This window comes from Lytechinus pictus, chromosome 2 (assembly GCF_037042905.1).
Source record: "Lytechinus pictus isolate F3 Inbred chromosome 2, Lp3.0, whole genome shotgun sequence".
NCBI lineage: Eukaryota > Metazoa > Echinodermata > Echinoidea > Temnopleuroida > Toxopneustidae > Lytechinus > Lytechinus pictus.
This window is the reverse complement of record NC_087246.1, coordinates 67902453-67927916: the sequence shown is the minus strand read 5'-3', so window position 1 is coordinate 67927916 and position 25464 is coordinate 67902453. Positions and strand designations below refer to the sequence as shown.

The 25464-nt window shown below is 37.1% G+C and overlaps 3 protein-coding genes across 7 annotated transcripts in view; 2 read left to right on the top strand and 1 right to left on the bottom strand.

Moving 5' to 3' along the window:
- LOC129253750 (protein broad-minded-like) overlaps positions 1–6716 on the top strand; it is a 32467-nt gene extending 25751 nt beyond the window's left edge. For all 5 annotated transcript variants that reach the window (XM_064095488.1, XM_064095489.1, XM_064095491.1 and 2 more), the window contains 3 exons: positions 204–344; positions 2187–2267; positions 6314–6716. In XM_064095488.1, coding sequence (XP_063951558.1) covers positions 204–344; positions 2187–2267; positions 6314–6451 — 360 coding nt within the window. In that variant the 3' untranslated portion in view covers positions 6452–6716. The remainder of the gene's footprint in view (positions 1–203; positions 345–2186; positions 2268–6313) is intronic.
- A 6505-nt stretch (positions 6717–13221) lies between these two features.
- On the bottom strand, positions 13222–18479 carry LOC129253751 (alpha-(1,3)-fucosyltransferase 7-like). The gene is made up of 2 exons (XM_054892175.2): positions 18387–18479; positions 13222–15887 (listed from the first exon to the last, which is right to left on the bottom strand). Exon 2 carries the CDS (start codon positions 15875–15877, stop codon positions 14537–14539), a length of 1341 nt encoding a protein of 446 aa, XP_054748150.1. The 5' UTR covers positions 15878–15887; positions 18387–18479; the 3' UTR covers positions 13222–14536.
- Positions 18480–19644: 1165 nt separating this feature from the next.
- Positions 19645–21306, top strand: LOC135153255 (uncharacterized). The gene has a single exon (XM_064095729.1). The coding sequence runs from the start codon at positions 19645–19647 to the stop codon at positions 21304–21306; it is 1662 nt and encodes a 553-aa protein (XP_063951799.1).
- Positions 21307–25464: the final 4158 nt, after the last annotated feature.

Below are 25464 nucleotides of genomic sequence, written 5' to 3'. Positions count from 1 at the left end.
AGGGAATAAATTTCCTGGTGTCACATCAAAATTTGCTCCACATTTGTTGAAGACTGCTACATAAGTCCTTTGTGTAGTCCTTTGTGCTGCAGATTCTTACAAAGCACTGTACGGAACCTAGTTGAGAGCCTTTCTTTTATGACCAAATATGCTAATCAAGCTAAAATTATTTGCTGTCTGGTCTTTGATACTTACTTTGCTAGGTAAGCCGAGAGGTTGAAATGGGTGACACACCTGTTATGGAGCAATCCGAAGTCACCCCTGAGAATGTGGCTGCCAGAGATGCCTTCATGTGGGAACAAAATCTCCTTGACAACCTTCTCAACTTTGCTGGGACTCCAAAGGTAAAGCAAAAAAAAATGTTTACTGTAACAGATTCTACCCTAGCAAAACCTGTTGACTTATATCATTTTTATTTAAAAAATGTTTTGACTCACCTTAATTTTCATTGTTTGGCCTCCATCTTTTCTTTTTACTGGTGAATGGCATGGTATTGTCCATATATCATTGAACATAAACACTGCAAACAAATAGTTTATCCATGGCATGAGGAAAGAAAAGAAAGAAAAAATATGACCGACCGACCCATCCCCCCCCCTATTACCGTAATCAAACATTTTTTGTTAGGTTACGACCAAAGTTCTTATTATGCCAAGCCACCATTGAATCAGACCAAGGCTGAGCAAATATTTTGTCAAGTTTCTTGTTTCATTGTTGAAATTCCAATACAGTTTGGTCCAATTTCAGTGGAATGAACAAGTTTCTTATCAATTATATACCATAATCTTCTAAATCAATATTTTTTTTCAGACAAGGGCCCGATACAAAAATAAAAAAAAAAGTTCAGCAAAACTGTAAAAAGTCAAAATTCTGAAATGTGCGGATCTGATGGGATAAAGATCAAGTTGCATTTAGTTTATGGAAATATGTTTGGTTATCAACTCTTTCTGCTATGGTTTTTAGATTACTGAACAAAGACCTTAAGTTATTACCTCTTTAGAATGAAATTGGAACAGGTTCTGTGGTCTTGTGAGGTTGGATTTAGACATTTACCTGAATTTCAAAGACTTCATTCACTCCATGTGCCATGATGAGTTCAAGGCATTTATCTACATTAGCCACTCATCGCCCAGGTGTATATAGTAAATGAATACCCAATAGAAAGGTATTCCTTGAATGCTGGAGTGCCTGACCATGGTAGGTGTGCTAATGCCTGGTTTATGGTATGCAGCGCTTATTGACATTGTATTATAGCCATATGGGCATCGGCTTTCTCGGGAAATGGATTTATGGTAATAATAATGATAGTAATTCACTTTTATATAGTGCTTAAGACATCGGAATGGCGTGTCTAAGCGCTTTACAGATATATTATTACCCTGGTCATTGGATTCAATCAGCCATTCCTGCACACAAATGTGTGCACATCCTCCACTCCCTGGGGAGTATTTCAGTCAGTCGCCGGTGACACGCTCACAGTACTGGACAAGCTACATTGACTTTCACATCCTACCTGGTACCCATGTAGCACCTAGGTCGAGAGTGACAAAGTGTGGATTAACGCCTTGCCAAAGGACGCCAGACCATGGTGGGATTCGAACACACGACCCTCTGTTTACAAGGCAAGAGTCAGAACCACTACACCACAGCTCCTCCACTTTATGAAATGACCCTAGACTTCATGAAATGAAGCACTGGAAATACCTGTAACAGAGTCATCTTTTGGGGAGAGCAAATTCCATGTGCCAGGTTAAATTATTTAACAGGCAACCATGGGGCCAAGAAAAGTGAGGTCATGACTTAACTTCAATCAGGCAATTTCTAGTGGTATTACAAAATCCCTCCTGGTCATGAGTACTGTTCTACTCTTATCCACATCCACAATTTATCCACATTGTGCTGCACTCAACCCAGGTGAGGTGAATGGGTATCTGGCAGGATTAATTCCTTGAATGCATGAGTGCTGAAAGGTAGCATGAGCTAAAGCCAGGGTAATAATAATAATAACAACGCGCCTCGGAATAGAATATTTCTATTTAGATGGCGCTATATAAATGCCTATTATTATTATTATTGGTGATTTGTATCCAAATTTTTCTCAAATTTCCCCTGAAAACAGACGATACTCTGCCTGTAAGCACAGTTAAAATGTTGCATATTATATTTTATTTTGTTTATATCAATAGGGGATGCTCCTACTCCAGCAGACAGGTGTAATCAATGAATGTGTGGCTTACATGTATGGTAGATACACTAAGAAACTTCAGGTAAGCTCTTGAAATAGTGTTTTGGGATGGTATTCAGTTCAATACTTAAGCCACAATTTACTCAGTATTCTGCTTGAGTAAAATACCAATATTTTCTATACAATCACCCTTTTTGGCTAAGTATTTTGCCTAAACCTAAGTCAGCCCCTTTCCTGGTTTAAGTCTGGCTTGCATATAGTTTACATATGAATATAACACACAGTTATACATGCTGAACACAGATAATGCACATATTACGCATTATTTAGTCTACAATTCATGATGGTTTTACCCAAATTTGGGTAGATAAATTAAAATACTTCGATGTGATCTAAATGCATGTCATTGTCTAATAGAATTTTGATACTAGCCGATGATTAAAAAACAGGTATAGAAAATACACAATATGATAACAATCGACAGATCAAGTAATATATGTTGGCAAACTTGTGTGAAAGCTCAAGTAATGATTTATCAATAGGCCTAGTGATTTATAGCAATTTATACTGGCCTATTTACAGCACCTATTCAAAATCAAGACAACTTGTGCAGTTTAGGCCTAAACAATACTTCTGCCTCCATGAGGTATCTGGATGCAATTGCCCTCTCCCCCTTACCCGTCTGCAACAGATGGCTACATAATTAAACTTTGATGTATTATGTATTATGTTCTTTGTTTTATCCGGAAATTCAATAAATAAATTTAAAAGTTTTGAACTCAGTGTTGAGGTAAATTCACATGTATGGAGCAGAACTTCTATCTAAGCAGCAGCGAAAAAAATACACGGGAGCGCTGAGCGATTTCGCTCTTGTAAGCTTTCACATCGCTCTTGCAAACCCAATAGAGAGAGCGATCAGGAAAAAAAAATCGCTCCCGTGATCTTGCCTTAAACGGGCAAGCAAAATTCTCACTATGCAATGAAATTTTTCAAAGTTTTCCCATATTTCACAAGCAAAAATACAATAGAGAGAGAGAAAAAACAAAGTTAACAACTTCCCTCCATTCATATCTGCAAGCTGGTAATTGCGCTATTTTCTTACATCTACTCACAAAGACACACACACAAAGTCAGCATACAAACATGTACTAGCCGGTGCACATGGCCTGGCCTCCCGCCCGTGTGTGGCAGGCATGCAGGCTGTGCTTCCCTGTACTCCAGACCTGCACATCCCTGATCAATCAGAGTGAACAATCTCACATGAAAAATAGTTTTTCCACCAAAATAATCACAAAATCGGCGTCAATTGTAATAATTATATGTATTTTCATATTACTGATATGGTGATGTGATTAGAGGAGCAAGTTATTGATTAATCATCTTTCGTTTTGAGTCTTGCGATCGGTGTGAACTTGTAGCTATGTGTGCGTGATGCCGTGATGATTCACCTAATTTTCAAATTTGACAATGTTTTACTTTGAAATCTTATAATTTATTCTAAAACATTTTAGTTTTCTATCAATTTTTAAGAGATTTATACAGGTTTTTTTTTTTTTTTTTTTTAATATATAGTTTTCTGTTTTTTCCCCTCACACCCAGTGGATTACTATATCAGTTACACCTTTTGTATATATATATATATATATATTTTTCTTTTCATATACATTCCTTTATGGAAATATTTACATACTTTCATTCTTACAGGTTTTTTTTAATTTTTTTTTACACTTTCTTACTTCTCTTAGTTTGTTTATTACTCCATCATACATACTTATGTCTTTTGCACATTATCAGTTGTTCTCCATTCTTTCCCTTTTCCCCACTCTTATGCACCAGTTTATTATGCCTTTCTTTGTTACCTGTTTGACCCACCTCTCACTAATTCTCTTGTTATTCATCTCTTCCTCATACCCTCTATCACTGTTTTGTTCCAGATCCTGTTGCCTGCCTCACATCTTAATCCCTCTTGGCTTGAGGTCTTTCTTTGGCCTTACACCAACTTCCCTTTGTGTCTGCCCACTCCTTTTCTTTCATCCCCTTCATTAACCTGTTTGGTCATCTCTTCTCACTAAAGCCCCTTTTGTCTCCTTGTTTCTAGTGTTGCTGTTGAATGTCTGTGGTCTATATTGTGGTTGTTCGACATTATATGTTTGTCATTTTGCCTCCGACGAAGATTCTGCTAAGATCGAAAGCTTAGGCCCCTTTTGACTCTCTAATTTACTCCATTGGCTCTTTTTTTAGATAAGCAGTTTTCAGCAGCTTCTTTTGCCAATTTTTAAGATAAATAAAAAAATATCTTTGTTTTTTTTTAGATGATGATTGGATTTTTTTTTAAGTTTGAACTTTCTTTCCTCTCTCTTTCTTTCTTTCTTTTTCTTAAATCTTTTCAATCCTTCCTCCTGCTGGCCTTTTTTGTTCCATCTATCTTTGTTTTCACTCTTTCCTTGCTTTCTTTCCTGATCCTCTCTCTCTCTGTTAATTTTTCTTTCCTTTCCTTTTCATACTCCTTTTTTCTTTCCTTAAATGTTTGTTTGCTCCCTTTTCTCTTCCTCTCGTTCTTCTTATTGTTCTTTTTTCTGACGGTCATCCCTTCTTTCTTCCTTCAAAAGTTCTTTATTTTTTAGTTCTCTCTTAGCTTCATTCTTTTTTTCCTTTTCTTTTCCCTTATTCTTTCTTTCCTTCCTGATTTTTCTTTTTCTCTCTTATTTTTTTCTTTCTTTCCATTCCTTATTTCTTCATCCTTCTATCTTACCTGAATTCCTTTTTTCATTCCATCTATCTTTATTTCCTAGCTTTCCTTCCTTTAATTCTGTGTTCATTTATTTTCTTCATTCATTCTTACTTATTTCCCTCATTGTTTTTCATTATTTTTTTCTTCTTTATTCCTTCATTCTTTCTTTCCTTGAGATTTTCTTTTTGCTTGCTTCCTTCTCCCTTCGTCTCCTCTTTCTTTTTGTTCTCTTTCCTTCTTTGATTATTTACCTTTTTTCATTCTCTCTCTCCTTCATTCTTTCCTACCTCTCTTTCATCCTTTCATTCTTTCCTTCAATGTTATTTCCTTCCTTCCTCCCTGTTTTTCATAATTAGTTCTTTCAAAGAATAAAGGAAACCTTTTTCTTTCCTCCTCATTTTTTCTTACTTTCCTTTTCTTTCTCGCCTTCATTCATTCTTTTACACATTAATTCATCTTCCATTTCTTTCTTTTTCTTTCCTTTCCTTTTTAATTTCAAAGAATGAGGGAAACATTTTCTTCTTTCCTTTATTCTTTCTTTGAGATTTTTCGGAGATTTTTCTACAATAGCACTAAATAAAGACAAATGGCATCTAAGTAAATCATTCATTACTTTTATTAGTAAAAAAATATTAGAGATGACACATTAAATGGCATTATTGCAATCATTACTTTTGTTGGTAAAAGAAATGGTATTATATGGCACATTAAAATACAACAAACAATAGGCCTACTTCAAATTCAACATGTCTAACATGATAATAATTACAAATGATGTTTCTTTTTTTTATTTTAAAGATGGCTCTAGCAAATTAAAAAATGGCTCTTGGAAATTGAAAAATGGCTCCCATAAATTTGTGACCAGTGAGAAAAATGGCTCCTGTAAAAAAAAAAGTATTTTTTTCCCTGCTAAGCAGTCACCCAAAACCAACAATCAGTCGCCAGGAAAGTCTCTCTGTCGATACCAAAAATAATAATTTGGTCTTAAAAAAGTTAATATTAAAAAAGATTGCTTATCTAATAGAGTAGCTCTTCTTCATTCTGTCAAAATTTGAAATTGTAAAGTTGAATAAAAAATGAGATACAAGAGTATCTTTGACATCATATTTTTCAGACTTCTTGGAAGATTCACCAAGAATGCGTTGTGTGCATATCTAATACCAAAAACTCCAAACATTGTTTTCTCCTCATTCTCTGAAGCTCTCACTTAATTTCTTCTACATTCAACTAAGTATATGTGTGAGATTTTGTTGATCAGTTTTGACAAGTAATTTATCATTTTAAAGCTTTAAAAACTTATTCTTCAAGTTCAATAAAAATCTCAAAGTTCATTTTGGGCGACTTATTGTTGGTTTTGACGTAACCTGTCCATTACTTTGTGTTTGGTATTTTACCAGGTGAGCAAAATGGAGAAGTTTGGTTATGGTACCATGGTAACGCAGGTATCGGCTACTGCTCCTGGGATGGTTGCCCTTCAGAGCTCTGGTGAGTACACCCTTCCTACACTCAAACACACCCACCCATTTTCACTGTGATTCTCCGTGAAGTCAGGTTTAACTTAGACCATGGTCTAACTTTGTGCTAGAATTATGGGAAGCCAAAAGTGTCAAAATTTTTATTAAGTTGTATGTTTCTTATGTCTACTGTGCTCTTTCCTGATTCATCGATGGTGAAGACAATCATCTATTTATACTTCTTAGACAATTATGAATGATTTGAGAGCCAACTAAGCTGAAATATGATATCTCTACTGTTTGTGATTTATTTAACAATTGGCTATCCATACTTAAACCGCAACTTTAAACCCGAGTTTAAGTTAAACCAGACTTCAGAATACGGGCCAAAGGATATTGCGCAAATTTCCTGTTGAGAAAATTATGACACTGATGGATTTCCATATAGTTACGATTGATTAGATCAACCGTAACTGTTTGTTAATTAGTTCTTTCTCATATGATTACTGCAATGGGCTTCTTTCTACTAATCGCTCTCATCATCCAATTTGTATTCAACAACTATAAACTTGACAGGTTTCTGGAGATCGTCCTTCCCAGCCACTCTTTAATTCACTTCACTAGCTTCCTTGGAAACAGAGAATATTGTTCAAATTACTCATGTATATTGGATTTATTTCGCTAAAACTACCAAAATACAAACACAAGCAGTCAAAGACTAAAATGTGTAACTGTTACATGTAAAAATAGAAACATAACAAAATATAAAGTAAACATTATAGCTAATTATTCAAATACAATACAGATTCATACAGATGAAAAAGAAATGCTTCATACATGTAAGATAGATGCCAAAAGCCATAACATAGTTACTATAAGGTGCCAATAATGTGGAAAAAGGGACTGAAAGAGGAGAGGAAAAGGATGAGAAAAGGGAGGTAAATAGAGGTAAGTCAAAAGAAGAACTGGAAAGAGAATAAGAGGCAACATTAAGAATAAAAACATTTAAAGGTCAAGTCCACCAAAGGAAAATGTTGATTTGAATAAACAGAGAAAAATCAAACTAGCATAACACTGATAAGTTTCATCAAAATCGGATGTAAAAAAAAGAAAATTTGAAATGTTAAAGTTTCGCTTACTTTTCACAAAACAGTGATATGCACAACTTAGTGACATGCAAATGAGACAGTCGATCATGTCCCTCACTGACTTTTTTTTTATTGTTTGAATTATACAATATTCCATTTTTTACAAATTTGACAATAGGAACCAACTTGACTGAAATATAGAGTATTACACAATGCTAACTCCACATGATCAAGGAGGAATTAATCGATGTTTAGAATTAGAATATATCATATTTCACATAATAAACTTTAAAAAAATAGTGAATGGATGACGTCATCAGTCTCCTCACTTGCATACCAACCAGGATGTGCATATAACTGTTTTGTGAAATTAAGCAAAATTTTAAAATGTCATAACTTTCTTATTTTACATCCAATATTGATGAAATTTTCAGTGTTATGCTTGTTGGGATTTGTCTCTTTTTATTCAAATTAAGTTTTTGTTGGGTTGGACTTGTCCTTTAACAATGGTCACTAAAATGTAAGTTACATAGGCCCGTATTCTGAAGTCGGGTTTAACTTAAACTCAGGTTTAAAGTTGTAATGTAAGTATGGACAGCCAATTGTTACATAATCACTAAAAGTAGAGATATCATACTTTCAGCTCTCAAATCATTCATTATTGTGTAGGAAGTATAATAGATGATTGACTTCACCATCGATGAATCAGGAAAGAGCACAGTAAACATAAGATACATACAACTTAATGAAAAATTTCGATACTTTTGGCTTTCCATACTTAAACCACAACTTTAAACCTGAGTTGAAGTTAAACCTGACTTCAGAATACGGGCCATAGTGATTGAAGCAAGCACAAATAAGGGAAAGTAGAGATGAGGATACAGACTCCCTGGAAACTGACAAATAGTTAAACATTGTTATTATTATCACCATTATTATCTTGATTAGCTACAAAACATTCAATAAACAGGCTTCAGAGTATTTAAGTAATGGTTTTACTGTAAGAGCACTTAGGTCACTGGTGACCCTCTTTGTATCATCAACTCATACATTAACAATAGAACTTTACATCTTCAAAATGCTGGAATGATTCGCTATATTACATGTAGACAGTTTCCAACACTAGCAATTTTCAAAAATGAATTAAAAATAATATATAATAAATAATAATAATATAAATAAAAGTTACATTTATATAGCGCATTACATGAAAATTTCAATGCGCTTTACAATAACAAATTAGTAAACATGTATATAATACTTTACAAAAATCTGAGTTCAACATAATTATATACATTACTGATAGCATGTTCTGGTATTATTATTACATCAGGTCAAATTCAATCTATTCATTTAAGTAGGGCTAAGGTGAAAATGTTATGCCCTATCATTGAATACACAAAAATTGCTTAAATATGCATCATAATATAATCATAATAATAATGAAATTTAAATAACTTAAGTACCACATAATAAAGATATTAAGGAAGAATTAAACAGAAATGTCTTTAGTCTGCTCTTGAAAGCATTCACAGAAGGAGCATCACGGATTTGGGTAGGAAGTCTATTCCAGAGAGTGGGTGCAATTGAAGAGAAGGCGCGATCGCCGTATCTCGTGCAGGTGCGGGGTCCAGGTGCGAGATCTAGGTGTGCATGTGCTGAAGAACGAAGTGTACGGGAACCAGTAGTCGCTTTGGATGTGATCAGTGAAGTGAGATATGCAGGTGCGATGCCGTGCTTGGCCTTGAAGGTGAGGAGAAGGATCTTGAATTGTAGCCTTTGTTGGATTGGAAGCCAGTGCAAGGATTGGAGAATTGGGGTGATGTGTTCAAATTTCCTTGAGCGTGTTATGAGCCTTGCGGCGGCGTTTTGTATGTGCTGTAATGGAGTTATTTGAGTTTTGGGAAGTCCGATCAGGAGGCTATTGCAGTAATCAAGATGTGTTGTGATGAAAGCATGTACAAGTCTTTCCGCACTCGCACTATCCAGATACTTCCTTATCTTTCCTATTTTGGATAATCCAAACCCTGCAGACCGACACGTGTTTCTGATGTGTTGTCTCATAGTCAGCTTGTCATCCAGTGTGACGCCCAGATCACGCACAGTTTCAGAGGTGGAACAGGTAGCATTGTCACCAATCCGCAGACCGGAGAGTGGTGTGGTCTTCCTAAACTGTGAAGTGACATGGGGGATTTCAGTTTTACATCCGTTCAGCATGAGCTGGTTGTCAACTGACCACCGTCGAACATCATCCAAGCATCCCTGTAGTTTACCCACAGCGTCCGTTTGATCACCAGGCTTAACAACAATGTACATGTATATCTGAGTGTCATCAGCATATACTACATGATGAATCCCTTGGTGAGCAGCAATGATAGAAGTCAGTGGACCTGTGTACAAGATGAATTCCAGGGGGCCAACCACTGACCCTTGGGGGACACCCCAGGGGAGAGGAAACATTTTAGAATTTGTTCCATTAATTCTGATCCTCTGATGGCGATTCTCAAGGTAGGATATTAACCATTTCAGTGCAACTCCTTGAATGCCATATCTATGAGTCAGTGTGTGAATGAGTAGTTCATGGTTGATTGTCTCAAATGCTGCAGAGTAGTCCAGTAGGACAAGAATCGCTTCTTGGCCCCTGTCAACGGCGAGAAGGAGATCATCCATTAATTTGGCAAGTGCGGTCTCTGTTGAATGGAAGTGTCTATATGCAGACTGCATAAGTGGGAACAACCCGTGTTCATGCAAGTAGGCGCGTAGTTGTACCGAGACGACTTTCTCCAAGATCTTAGCAATGAACATGAGGTTCGCAACAGGCCGGTAGCTTTTCATATCATTGTGGTCCAGTTTTGGCTTCTTCAGGAGAGGCATAACCAATGCTGACTTTAACATATCAGGCATGGTTCCCGATGAAAGGGATGAATTTATGATTCGAGTTACATGAGGTAACAGTTCATCGAGACACGCTTTCACAAGCCACGTTGGTACCGGATCAAGGTCACAATACTTTGAAGGGCTTTGGCGGATGATCATCTTTACCTGGTTCTCAGTGACAGGCTCAAACTCTGTGAAGCTGTGCATAAGTGTAGATGTCATAGAAGCTCCCACTAAAGAACCAGGTACATCATTTACTATCGTTTGGATTTTGTTGTGGAAGAATTCTCCAAATCTATCAGCTAACTCCTTGTCATCGTCATGATCTGGAAGGATCGATTCACGAGATGGATTGGAAAATCTTCTGACGAATCTGAACAGTTGTTTAGTGTCACATCCGGCTATTTCTGCGGTCAGATGGTCGGTCTTTGCTTTCTTCAAGGTTTCATCATGTTGTTTACACGCATCACGATATATTTCCTTGTGAATCTCAAGACCGGTCTTCACCATCTCTTTCGTAGTTTTAAGATTAAATAGTTCCACTCAATTAGTTCATTGTAATCATGTTGGGCCAATTGGGAAAAGCACAGTATAAGTAGTAGTAATAATGATGATGATAGCGATGATGATGATGATGATAATGATTATTATTATATAATAGTGTCATTTCATTACTGAAATATTGATTTTAAAAAAAAATCATGACCATGGATATGTCAGAAAAACCCAAATGACATTCAATGGTCTATTAAAACTGATTTGAGTCCAGGGGGCTGGGAAGATGTTTGAGGTCACATGACCAAGGTCAAAGGTCATTTAGGGTTAATGAACTTAGACCATGTTGGGGGTCTTTGTGGAATTACCATCATAACTCAGAAGAAAGTTTATGGATCTAGTTAACAAAACTTGGCCCTAACCCTAATTGCATCTAAAATTGTACAAATGCAAACAACTTTTCTACATATTTAGGTAAGCATGCACAATGTTCCTTATTTCTTAAAAAGGGAATCCTTCTTTGGACATAAATTATTGTTGGAAAGGAGAAAAATAAACAAAACAGAATGATGAAAGTTTGAAAGAAATTGGACAGGCAATAAGAAAGTTATGGCTTCTTTAAGATTGAGATCCCTAAGACTATGTAGATTTCAAATTGGCAACTGGGTAAGTAAATTTTGACAAAGGGCAAGGACAATTTTCCCATTAGCCATTTGTCAAGGCCCTCGCGACTTGGCTCTATCCTCGTCAGGTAGTGGCTGATACGAGACTAGCGGCCTGGCGATACCCGAGTGAACGCGCGAGCCGAACGACTTGTGGTGAGGGCCTTTTGGAACCTGACTTGGATTTCTTATGTTAACCAATGTTTCCAAGTCGGAATTGCTACCTGAGAGGTAGCGGCCAATCAGCGAACGTTTCTTGCATGATTATTAAATATGCAAATATCAAATGTGCAAATATGCAAATATCGACTCTCGCAATTCATCCTGGCTGTCTTCGAGTACGAATAATTATTGCTGAAAAGTACAGAAATTGCATCGAATGCTGAAAATATCAGCATTTTCAAGGAACTACAACTGAGGGTGATTCTATCAGCCCTCCGAGGACACGATACGTCGTAACTCTCCCCACTGGATATGGCAAAATACCATTTACCAGGCCATCCCGTTGTGCAAGGATTATCTTCGAAATCAGGTCGCAGGCACCAGAACCACCATAGACTGCACACCTCCGACAGTGTCAGCGTCGGGTATAACGAACCACGGTGGCAGGCAGTGTGAAGCTGCTGTTCTGATTGGTCAATATTCGGAGGGAGACTAATTAGCATGCTCATGAATAATTCATAGCAAGCGGTGAACCCAGATTCCAAAAGGCCCTCACGACAAGTCGTTCGGCTCGCGCGTTCACTCGGGTATCGCCAGTAATCTTCGTAGGCCGCTAGTCTCGTTTCAGCCACTACCTGACTAGGATAGAGCTAAGTCGCGAGGGCCTTGACAGAAGGCTACTTTTCCATAGGCAATGTACTTAATAATCAGGGATTTGTGTTTTTCTCCTACAAGTACCAATTCCCCTGGGGCAATAATCTAAATATAACCCAGTTAGTATATTGTTTTATGTCCTGATGAAAGAAAAATGTAATTTGAAGTAAAACTTTTGACAAAAATGACATTTTAGCCATATTATATATTGGAGTGCACGGAAGAGTAGCCCTTGCTATTATTATATCACTATGACATCACATATGTGTCCAATTTAAAGTCTTCATGAGGCAGCATGATTAACAATTTTTACAAGTTTTAAAAATTCACAACTTTCTTATTGTTTATCCGATATTGTTCAAACATTCATCTATCAATTTGTCTGATTCTTCTTTTTCCTCTAAAACAAGTTTTTATTTAGGTTGGAATCCCTTTTAATCCTACCAAATTCATGAAATTGTTTGATCTTTTAACCCTAATTCTCCCGGGGGGGGGCCATAATGGCCCCCCCCCCCCTCGACAATTTTCTCGATATATCTTCTGCGCAGATTTTTTTTACCTTACCGCTTACTGACTTTTTACTTTCAAGTCTCGTGCCAACTTTGAGACCAAATTTGTGACGCCTGGGTACATGGTTACGACATTACGCAACATTATGTAAGTGCATGTCAGACCCAAAATTGCTCATAAACGTGATTTCATACCTACAAATCCAATGCAAATTGTGTATTTAGCCAAAATTCATAAATGTATCATTATTTCTACTTTTACTGATTAAACTTAATTAATTTTGCCTTGTTTATGGTCAGAATTAAGTCTGAAACGATTTCCATTGAAAAAACAATAAAAAACAAAAAGTAAAAAAACATAGAAATACATAAGAAATTCATAAAACAATAAAATACACAAGAAATTGATTTTCAAACTGAAGTTTTTTTAATTGCGATTGTTAAGAATGCTACAAAGAATATTTTTACCAAAAATTAGCATTCTAGGAGCTTTATTTAGTGAATTAGAGCAAAAAGTATGATTTATGCATAAATTAGCATAATTAATTCATATAAAATAAAATCTCATTATTTTTGAAAATTTTACCATACAGCCTTGTAGATTACATCGCACACTACCAGCGTGCAAATTTTTGCATCGCTCGATTGGCGGCCGAGATCCCCCCCCCCCCCAGGAATGACAAAATCAAAATACCCTGGGAGAGTTAGGGTTAAACCTGTATCAGTGTACATTTGCCTTGACAACTAATTTATTTTAATGGCTTCTCCACTTTCACATATTTTCAATTAAACTCTATCAAATGGAATTTTGTGGGATCAGCTCGATATTGCAACAACATTTCCCATTAATACAAAATTGAAGACCATTGCCAAATTGCTAAATGCCATCATAGATTACTATCAGTAATGTAACATTTTTGTATAGTGCAAAACACATAGGCAAAATTGCAAGTCTCTATTAAAGCGCTTTTTACATTATTACCCAGCATATTAAAAAAAATTGAAATATTTGTTTAGAAACTACTGTATTCTTTTCTGGACACAAATAAATTATTCATTCCCAAGTAATAAGGCTGAAGGAAAAGTCTATCAGCTGACCATGCAATTGTAAAATCATACAACAAAATAAGAGATTCACAATTGAAAAAAAGCACACCTTTGAGGTTTATGGATCTACAAGTATATGTATTGAATGCATTCAATACCATCAATTAAAATTTAAAGACAGCTACAGAATTAGAGGGTTTGTTTTATTATTTATACAACATAAGACCATGTTAATTTTAATTCTAAATCATCTGAAGTTTGTATCATAAAGTGTGAATACCACAGGGCTCTACAGTGCTCGCCTCGTGAAAGGTCATGATGCTCCCCAGGGTGACTGCGGGAGGCCGTTGAGGGCATCTGAGGGGAGTGGATGAGGGTATGCGCCTGCAGCTGAATACCCTAGGGTGTTTAAAATTTCAATATTGTCCAAACTCTATTATTACTCCTCTATTATAACATTTTGCCATATTATGATTATATTTCTGTATTGTAAATTAATTTCAGCTATTGGTATACAGTAAATGCAGAAACTCCTGCAACAACAACAAGATAAATTAAAGGAACATGTACCTACATTTTACATTGAGAAAAAAAAAATTCTTTCTTAACTCCTCACATGAATATATTATAATGATATTCTGAAGTGTACCTGATCAGAGCGTGATTCCTTGTTTATTTCCATGGTGTCCAGCTTTCAATGTCCCCATCCACACTAAATGGTCTTTTGGCACCTCCTCTACAACTTTGAAAATAATTAGAATCCCCGACACTCTTGACAGGAGTTGATTCAGACAATTTTGGGAGGACTTTGCAAAAAGACTGAGGCTTCAAATCAGGGTAGACTATCTCAATGTGACCTTGCCTCCGCCAGGCAAAGAATTCATTGTAAAGACTGTCATTCTTGTCCACTTTGAGGAGGTAGTTTACAAGTTCCTGCTGCGAGGAAAAGTCACCGATGTGGATAAAGGAATTGGGGGGAGCTATGTGCTCATAAGCGGCACGTGTACCTCCATAAACAATTGGGACTATACCATTCATGACACCATTCAACCAAAACTTTTCGGTCACATATCCGTCACATTGTGAATTCTCCAAGGCAAGAATGAATTTATAATGGGATCGCTTCCTGGCGCATTCTGTGGACATTCGAGGAAGACAGCCAATATTCCTACCACATCTGCCATATGTATCAAATGTTATCAATTTCTCTAGACTTTTCACCCAGTCCATTCGGGGCCAAAATGTTTTTTTACAGTTGGAAGCAACCCACACAAGAAGGTCAGTTTTATTTTCGGCATAGTTAATCAATTCTCTGTCTGTCGGCTCTCCGAAAATGTACCGACCGTACGGAAGGTGTACATCAGTGTCAGAAAAATAAGTCATGTCAATATGATATTTGATTCTGTCAATTTGTGGATCAAAGTAATTCAGCATCAGTGGACTTTCCATGGAATAAAACAAAATTTTTATGTTAGATGGCAGGTCCTTGATTGATTGTTCTAAAAATTCATGTGTTTTCTCTCTATGTATTTTAGGCATTAAATTAAAAAATATGGCATCGCTGTGTTCCAGAACAGAGCGATTTTCTATTGACTGCATTCCTATTATGACTACATCACAAGTGAAGTCTGGACATTCTTGAAAAAAACTGGGATTTTCTTTGCTCAATATAATTCTACTGTTATTGATTGTACTTTTATGATCTTGTGCGTCTTTTAAAAGATTCTCAATCACAGCATATTCGGGCCAACTTCCGCGTGGCCCTAACCATACAGAAAAATATCTTACACAACGGTTAGATAGTCCAGAATGGTTTGACACAGATTTATGTTTTTCAAATGAAGGATAGGTATTAGATGATACAGCCACGTATTTATTATATGCAGGATAAGCATCATATTTCTTTCTTGTAGACGAATATGCATTTAAGGTTGAATTTGTAAGCAGTGCACAATACAGCAGTAAGAAACCTCCACAAATTGCAGCTAGAATCCAGAATTGACGACAAAACATCCTGCCCGTTCTGTAAAATGTGATAATAAAAAGAAAAAAAATTATAATAATTTACAGTTATATCACAAAAAACACATTTCCTAAAAAAGAAATAAATATACAGATAGAAATATGTAATATTCATTTGTTCCTGCTACAATATTGTTTGAAGTACGCATCAATAGAAATTCATGTCCGAATGAAAAAAGAAATCATGATAGCTGTTAAAGCCCAACATGTTTATACCACATCATCTTTTAACGGCAATAGACTTCATCCTAACAGGCCCGACGGGGTGGAAATTGTCCACCTCGCCATTTTTCCAAATAAATCTGGCGCGCAAAATATTTAAGACAGCGCCGTTCGCTATCTTTTTACTTTTAACTCTTGTACACCTTATACGATCAAATTTGTGATGCCCTGGTACATGGTTACGAAATCACGTGTACTACGCAACATTATGTAAGTCCTGTCAGACTCAAAATGGCTCAAAACATGAATTCATTTTATTATTTCTACATTTTACTTCCTAAAATCAATTAACTTTGCTTTGTTTATGATCAGAATTAAGTTGGCCCCAATTTCCATCAAAAAGCAATAAAAAAGAAGTCCAAAAACACAGAAATAAATAAGAAATTAACAAAAAAACAATAAAATAGTGAAGAGAAAATTTTTGATACCAAATTTCTTTTAAAGTACATTAGATCAGAATGATTTCAGTCATAATAGACTGGAAGAAATTGATAGCCAGATTTGATGATTTTCTGATATTCATTACAGTAACACCATAGTTGAAATAATTCTTTACACTAGTATGATGGTTTTAAAAATTCTCCTTCGGTTAGATATTGAAATACCATAATTATTTTAATCTGAGTTCACTTAAAAGTATCTAAATTAGCTTCATTCTTAGGGAAACTGTCAAAATTAATTTATCTGAATTGTTTTGATCAATTTTATTGTCTCAACTGCATAGCAGGGCGAGACTATAGGCAGCGTCAACATTGAAATCCTAACCAAGGTTAAGTTTTTGAAATGTCATAACTTAGAAAGTACATGTATATGGACCTAGTTCATGAAACTCGGACATAAGGGTAATTTAGTATATTAGGGTCAGTGAACTTGGACCATGTTGGTAAAATAAATTGAAATCATAACCAAAGTTAAAAGGATGATCCAGGCTGGAGATATTTATATTTTAATAAATAGAGTAAGATTTACTGAGCAAAATGCTGAAAATTTGATCAAAATCTGGTAGCAAAAAAGAACTTATTGAATTTTAAAGATTTGCATTATTTCGGGGGAACAGTTCTAGGCATGTCTTTATGTCCTTATGTCTTTATTCAAAAAAAAATTACCAAGAACAAAAACAATTGGATTGACGACAACTGATTAAGTGCATTAGTTATGTAATGCCACAACTTATTTCATTATAATGGAGACACATCATTTACACTTGTATGAGAAAATGAAACATTTATGATTTCATGTGATAACATAAAGAAAAAGGAAACTGGAGATGTGACATCATCAGCCCACCTAATGAATATTAATGAAGATGTGCAAATAACCGTTGATATTGATAAACTTTAAAATTCAATAACTTTGTCATTTTTTATCCGATTTTGATGAAATTTTCAGCATTTTGCTCTGTGAATTTTACTTAATTTAGATATAAATTTTTTCAGCCTGGACCATCCCTTTAAGTTTTTAAAATGCTGTCATAACTTAGGAAGTATATGGACCTAGTTCATTAAACTAATACCTCGGTCACATTTTTTCTACGGCGGCCGTAAGGTGAATCTAAAACAGTCGTTTTAACATTTTTTGTACCAGCTAAATATAGGTGGTTTGAATAAAAATGAATGAAACGGCTGCCGTAGAGCAAATGTGACTGAGGTATTAAACACAAGGGGAATAGTGTATCATTGAAGATCCTGCCAGAGTTTCAGGTCACATTATGACTAAGGTCAAAGGTCACTTAGGGTCAACAAACTTTGGGCCCTGTGTGGTTTTAAGTGGAATCGCCATTATAACTTACAAACTTTATGGATTTAGTTCATGAATTTTGGTCATAAGAACAATCAAGTATCCTGAAAATCCTGTGCAAGTTTTAGGTCGCATGAATAAGGTCAAAGGTCATTTAGGGCCAACAAACTGGTAATGTTGGGGATATTTGTGGAATTGTCATTGTCACATGAATATACTCAAATAAAACTCACGTCAAACTTGTGCCATTCTCTTACTTGTAAATAACATTTATAAATCCAATTCAAACTTGTCTGACTTTCATACATTTATTTATCTCAATTTTTCAAACATTTGATTAATAACTAGTATAAGCTTCAACTACAAATGTAACTTTTCAACAACATTAAAGTCTCTATATACCCAAGAAAATGTATGATTTCTACAAAACTATCACAATAAATCACATCTTAATTCACATTATATTATACATGTTATTTTTCTTCTTCCTTTTTCTTTTTGTATAACAAAATTTAAGGATGGAAAAGTCATTTACACTCACCGATGACTTTCAGCAAAACAGGCTAAAAAAATGATTTAAATACTGCTTTCTGACCTCGATCCAGGTAATAAAGATTAGCAGCTCACAAACTGGAAAATAAGGCTGCTCCAAAAGAAAATAAGCCTAGAGATATGTCTTCAGAATGGTAAGCAAAAATAGCAACTTCTCTACTGGCTTCAGAACTGCACATAAGCTGTGTGCTCACCAAAGTTAAAAATGGTGTCTGCCAAAACCTAGTGGAAAACCACTGCCCACACACCCTTTCCCTAAACTATCCCAAGCCGCTGGTCAAAAGGAATGGATCCCTGCCTGATACAAAAGGGACCTATCCAAGCACGGCATGGAATAATCCACTGCCCTGGACATAAGTAACTATTTCAATTAGCTGTTGTCATCGATGGCAACCTAAATTAAAGAGGCCCTGCTCATTGAAGAATCAAATCAAATTCCTGTCTCTATGCAACCTTGCTAGAGTACAAGATAAGGTTAAATAGTTTTGCTTAAAAAAAAAGACAAATAAATAAATAAAATAAAATGTATTTTCAATGTGACAATTTACTCCCCCTTTTGAGAAAATACACATATATTTTTCATTTATTTATTTACAATCTACTCAAAAGATCTGCTCCAACATTGTCGCTACCACGAATAGCCTCCACTCTAAACCTGTATGGCTGTAACGCTAAAATCCAGCGCATCAGTCTTCCATTAGCAGGATTCACACTATTCATGTAGGTCAAAGGATGGTGATCTGTTTCGAGCACAAACTGTCTTCCGTACAAATATGGCTCAAACTTCTTAACAGCCCAAATTACGGCTAGACACTCTCGTTCTATGGTGGAGTATGCTTGTTCTCTCTTCAAAAAGGAAGAGAAGAGTGCTGTGCAGCGCTGGACAGCGCTCTCACAGGCTCCCACTTTACTCTTTAGTTTGTCCTGGAACAGTTGATTAGGCATGGTGATTTTTACACAAGCTAAGAGGATAAAGTCCATAGAATAGAATGATGGCTTTGGGTACTGTCATGGATATTGCATTTTCCAGTATTTATCATCTAATTTTTGCAGTTTTTCTGTATCAAAGTACTTCACATCACCATTGGATTTCTACATGCAGTGAATCTGCCACTGTGCCCTTTCAGACTGGTCATTCAACCATTCTATTCACTGGACTCTCTAATTATCATCTGCCTTTTGTTCGACTGGAATTCAGTGATGACTTGGACTATTGTGATCCAAACTTTAAGTCCATTTACATGAAGATGGCTCTGAATGTAAGACTTATTCAGTACTCAGCATTGTATCTTCAAAGCCTACGACCTCACGAGGATGAGTGCACACCTGACAGTGAAGTCTGCTCTCGGATTAGATGTCTACGTTTGCTACGCAAACCATGCAGTGTCCATGGAGTTCAAACAACAGCGCCATCTTCACCTTGCTCACAATATTGGAAAGAAGGAAAGCGCAGACGATGGAGAAAACGCGGAAAGAGGGGTGGGAAACGCATCAATTGTCTCCAACCAATTCCTGTGCTAGTCTCCAACCCAGATTTATCCGGCAGACATGAAGTGCGAGATTTATCTCGTTCATCCTGTCATTCCAATCTCGTCTACTTAACTCCGGTGCAGGAGGGGCCTGGATTTGTTCCTTCAACACCTCAAAATGGTGCAACCTGTCTTAAAGCTGGCCAATGGAATTGTCGATCCATGAACAATAAATCTACAGAGATTTGTGACTTGATCATTAGTAACAACTTGGATCTTCTGTTCCTGACCGAATCATGGCTGTGTGGTGATTCCCACGACAACGTCACAATTGCGGACATTACCTCAACTCTGCCAGACTTTCGTGTAATACATGAACCTCGCAAATCTAGGGGTGGAGGCATATGCATCATACATGTACATCGCTCCTCCTTGGAACTTACCAGGAATTCCTCCACGATTTTCTCTTCTTTTGAGCACATGGATGTCCTGGTCCGAATCTCGACTTCTGTCGTTTTCAGATCTTGTGTCATATACAGACCACCCCCATCATCGAGGAACAAACTGTCGTATCACAATTTTGTGACAGAATTTTCATCACTACTAGAATCACTTGTGATTGATCAACATCAACTGATGATTGCAGGGGATTTTAACATCCACGTCGATGACGAATCTGACAGAGATGCTAAGATATTCCTAGATATCTTAGATGCAAGTAATCTGCAACAGCACGTTAGGTTAGCTACACACCAAGCTGGGCACATTTTAGATCTGCTCATTTCAAGGAAGTTCGGTCATCCAATATTGAACACGCACATCATTTCTGGACTTCCTTCTGACCATTCAGCTGTGCTTACCACTCTGAACTTTGTACGTCCTGTGTCATCAAAGAAGCTGATCACTTGTAGGAAACTTTGTGATATTGACATTTTCAAGTTCAGGAATGACCTTAAACATGCATTGCTTGAACTCCCTCCAACCAACGATGCTTCTGATATGGCTGTTCAGTATAACACTGTCTTGAAACAACTCCTTGACAAGCATGCACCAAAGCAATCTAAACTCGTCTCTCTCAGGCCAAAAGCTCCCTGGTATACGGATAAAGTTCGCGAGGCGAAAAGAGCCAAACGCCGTGCTGAACGTATATTGAAGAAGTCTGGCCTTGAAATCAATAGACAAATATACAAGGAGACGTGTAAATCCTACAACGCTATCATACATCAATCAAAATCTCAGTACCTGACTGATGAGATAGCGCAGTGTGACACTAAGCAGCTTTTCCAGTTCACGCAGAGGCTTTCTTGTCCAACGGCACAAGTTCTTCCTGATAATGAATCAGATACAGGTCTTGCAAACGACTTTGGACTCTTCTTTTACAGCAAGATCCAGAATATTATCTCGAGTCTTAACCCTAAAAAGACTGGGGGGGGGGGCTGATTCAGCCCCCCCTCGACATTTTTTGCGATAAATCTGTAACGCGAAAAGGTGGCGCCGTGCCGTTCCATGACTTTTTTCTTTCAAGTCTTGCGCAACTTTTGAGACCAAATTTGCGACGCCCGGGTACGTGGTTCCGAAATTACGGAACATTTTGTAAGTGCATGTCGACCCAAAATTGCTCAAAAACGTGAATTTGTGTACAAATCCAATGCAAATTGTGTTTTTAGCCAAAATTCATAAATGTATCATTATTTTCAATTTTACTTATTAAACTCAATTAATTTCATCTTGTTAATGGTCAGAATAAAGTCGCAGACGATTTTCATCGAAAAAACAATAAAAAACAAAAAGTCGAAAAACAAAGAAATACATAAGAAATTAAAAAAACAATAAAATACATAAGAAAAGAATTGTGATATTGAATTTTTTTAAAAGGACATTTGATCAGATTCCTACAAAGTGTCTACGAATAAAAAAATAGCAGTTTAGAGGCCTTATTTAGTTAATTAGAGCAAATCTTTGATTTTACGCATAAATTAGCATAATTAATGAATTGTGAAATTTTTCGGAAAATTTGATCCTACAGTCTTGGAGATTATGCCATGGGTAACGCACGTGCCAATTTTCGTCGCGATCGCGCGGTCGACGGCCGAGATCATAGGGGGGGGCTGAATCAGCCCCCCCCCAGTCTTCTTAGGCATCAAAATAGCCCAGTCTATTTAGGGTTAAAGAGGTCTCCTGTCATTCACCTGATATTGATGGAGAAACAACGTCCTGTAGACTTTCCATCTTCGAACCTGTTACGTATGGTGGCCCTGAAGGGACATCGCATACAGACCAAATCGTGAATATTCTTGACGAAATCTCGTCACGAATTATTCACGACGAAATTCACGACGTCGCCAATTTCGTCGCCAATTTGAATATTCACGACGAAATTCACGACATCGTGAATTTCGTCACGAATTATTCATGACGAAATTCACGACGTCGTGAATTTCGTCGCCAATTTCGTCATGAATTTGTTTTGCTTGCCTGGGCGGTTATATGCGGGTTGAAACCAATTTGTCTGCTGCTATAATTCCTCCACTCACAACAGGGTCTACATTCATTTAGTCTATAGTGCAATTTTGTCCATTAACTTTTCGCCTAACAACCATGGTCCAATAACCATTTGGTCCAGTCATCAGTTCGTCTAATCACCAGTTCGTCTATGACCATTTCGTCTCATAACTAGTTGGTCTAATATCAATTTTATTTTCCTTAATTTCGCCCAATTAACACTTAGCTCAATTAGACCAAATGGCATATGGAATAAGTGGCAATTGGGCCAACTTGGTTACTGGACGAAATGGCAGATAGACCATGTGGATAGTGGACGAACTGATGGAAGACCGAATGATAGCAGACGAGTAGGCATTAGACCATTGAAAATAAACCATTGAAACGACAGAACGATGGCGGATGCCCATACTGCTATCCAGATGCATAGGCGGATCCAGGGGGAGGGGCCTGCCCCCCCCCCTATTTGCGGAGCAAAAAAGGGAAAAGGGAAAGAAAGAAAGAAAAAAGAAGGAAAAGAGAGTAGAAAAAATGAAGAGGAGCAGACGAGTGAATAAAGTAAGATGAGGGAAGACATGGAAATAAAAAGAATCTTTCATGTCACTTTTTCATGTCAAATTTTTGATCGCGCTTAATTCGCGCTCACATTGCCTGTTAGGTGATTTTTATATCTTGTTCAATATGGAGTTAAAATATCAAGTTTGGAAGTCAATATACAAACATATTTCATCTCGAAAATCAAACTTTCCAAGTTATTTTGCGTGATTTACAAATTGATTTTTAAAAAGTGCTCCGTAAATATGACAGTTTTATGGTCTAAATATTAACATTTTCCGCTCGCGCTGCGCGCTCACAAATTCAGATATATAAGGTATATTATTTTCATGTATTCCATAAAGTTTTCAAAATATCCCTTTTCATGCAGGTCTGATTGTCAAAACGTATCATGGCAGCTAGCGCTGCATGCTCGCATTTTGATTGTATGTTTCTATATTGATTATACAATCCCCTTTTCATGACAATGTATACAAAGATTTATGCTCGCAATTTGCGCTTGCATTAATTGTTAAAAATATATTAAATGATGCATCCTATAACACTGTAGTCACAAACACTAAACACACATGACTGCTCTCTCTGCTGGTCAAAGAACAAGTGCTTTATTCATACATATGGAACATGTGGTACCACGCAGGGTCCAGGGTATTATATAACTCTCTACACAGTGGTGAGGGGTAACCATGGGAACAGATTAGATAGGGTAGGGGATGGAATGTGCAGACCCAGGGAAAGGTCAAATGATGACATGGAATGAATGGAAAGATTATATGTCAATGCATGGAGGACAAACACAATAGGCTGGATCCGCCCCTGGAACACCTATATGCAATGCGAGCGCGAGCGAAAATTTGATATAGTGACATGAAAGATTCTTTTTATTTCCATGTCTTCCCCTCATCTTATTTTTTCACTCATCTTCCTCTTCTTTTTTCTCCATTCAAGCTTTTCCCTCTTTTTTCTTTATTTCTTTCTTCCCTTTTTCATGTTTTTTTGCTCCGCCTATAGGGGGGGGGGGGGGGTGGGCCCCTCGGCCCCCTCCCCCTGGATCCGCCTATGCATCTGGATAGCAGTGGGCATCGTTCTGTCGTTTCAATGGTTTATTTTCAATTGGTCTAATGCCAACTCGTCTGCTATATCATTTGGTCTAGTACCATCAGTTCGTCCACTATCCACATGGTCTAACTGCCGTTTCGTCTAATAACCAAGTTGGTCCAATTGCCATTTATTCCATATGCCATTTAATATTGGTCTAATTGAACTAAGTGTTAATTGGGCGAAATTAAGGAAAATAAAATTGATATTAGACTAATTACTAGTTATGAGACGAAATGGTCATAGACGAACTGGTGATAAGACGAAGTGATGACTGGACCAAATGGTTATTGGACCATAGTTAGGTGAAAAGTTAATGGACAGAATTGCATTAGACTAAATGAATGTAGACCCTGTTGTGAGTGGAGGAATTAGCAGCAGACAAATTGGTTTCAACCCGCATACCGCCCAGGCAAGCAAAACAAATTCACGACGAAATTGGCGACGAAATTCACGACGTCGTGATGCTTCAATAACTCCCATAGACAACATTGTCTTCACTTCGTCTCTGACGGTATCCCTAAGAGAATAAGGAATGGGGTAGGGTTTACTCTTGAGATGCTTGAAATCATTATCTTTTAGTATGATGCTGTGCTCGCCTAACGAGGTGCATCCAGGTAGATCTGACAAGACATCTTGATAGTGGTTGAGAAGTTCATTGATTTGTTCTTTCTGTGGGGAAGAAAGGTCTGAATTAATTGTGACGTCATCAAGTGACTCCTTTGCCTGTAACGGAAATGGTTGTAAGAGAGATGTGTTGGTTAGTTGTGGTGTGTCATCTTCGGTGTCGTCATCCTCACATTCGATGATAGCAGTACAAGCCGTCTGAGTATCTGAAAGAGAAGAAGATGGGTCAATGCTATCATGATACTTTTTGAGAAGGTTGATATGGAATACCTTTGATTTACCATTTAGATCAATCCTGTAGTCAGTAGGACTTACTTTGGAGATTACTTCGAAGGGTCCCTTCCACTGTAGGAGGAGTTTGTTTCGATCAGTTGGGAGAAGTAGAAGTGCCTTATCTCCAGCCTGAAGTTCTCTATGTCTTGCCTTCTGATTGTAGTATCTGGCATATCTGTCTGATGACTTCTGAAGTTGGGCGTTGGCATTTCTACATGTCTCATCGATCCTGTTACGGAGATCCAAGATGTAGTGGTAGGTGGATTTCGTTTCAGCCGTTTCAACTTCACCGGTCCAGAGTTCCTTGAGAATGTCGAGGGGTCCGCAAACTTTTCTTCCGTAGAGAAGCTCAAACGGTGAGAAGCCCATACTTTCTTGTGGTGATTCCCTGACTGCAAACAGAAGTGGGGTGATGTACCTGTCCCAATCCTTCGGGTTCTCTGCACACATACGTTTCAGCATCTGTTTGAGGGTTCCATTAAATCGTTCGACGAGACCATTTGCTGCTGGGTGGTACGGTGATGTTGTGAAGTGACGGATAGA

Coding starts and splice junctions, on each gene's coding strand:
- LOC129253751 (XM_054892175.2), bottom strand. CDS start 15,877: ATGTTTTGTCGTCAATTCTGGATTCTAGCTGCAATTTGTGGAGGTTTC.
- LOC135153255 (XM_064095729.1), top strand. CDS start 19,645: ATGGCTCTGAATGTAAGACTTATTCAGTACTCAGCATTGTATCTTCAA.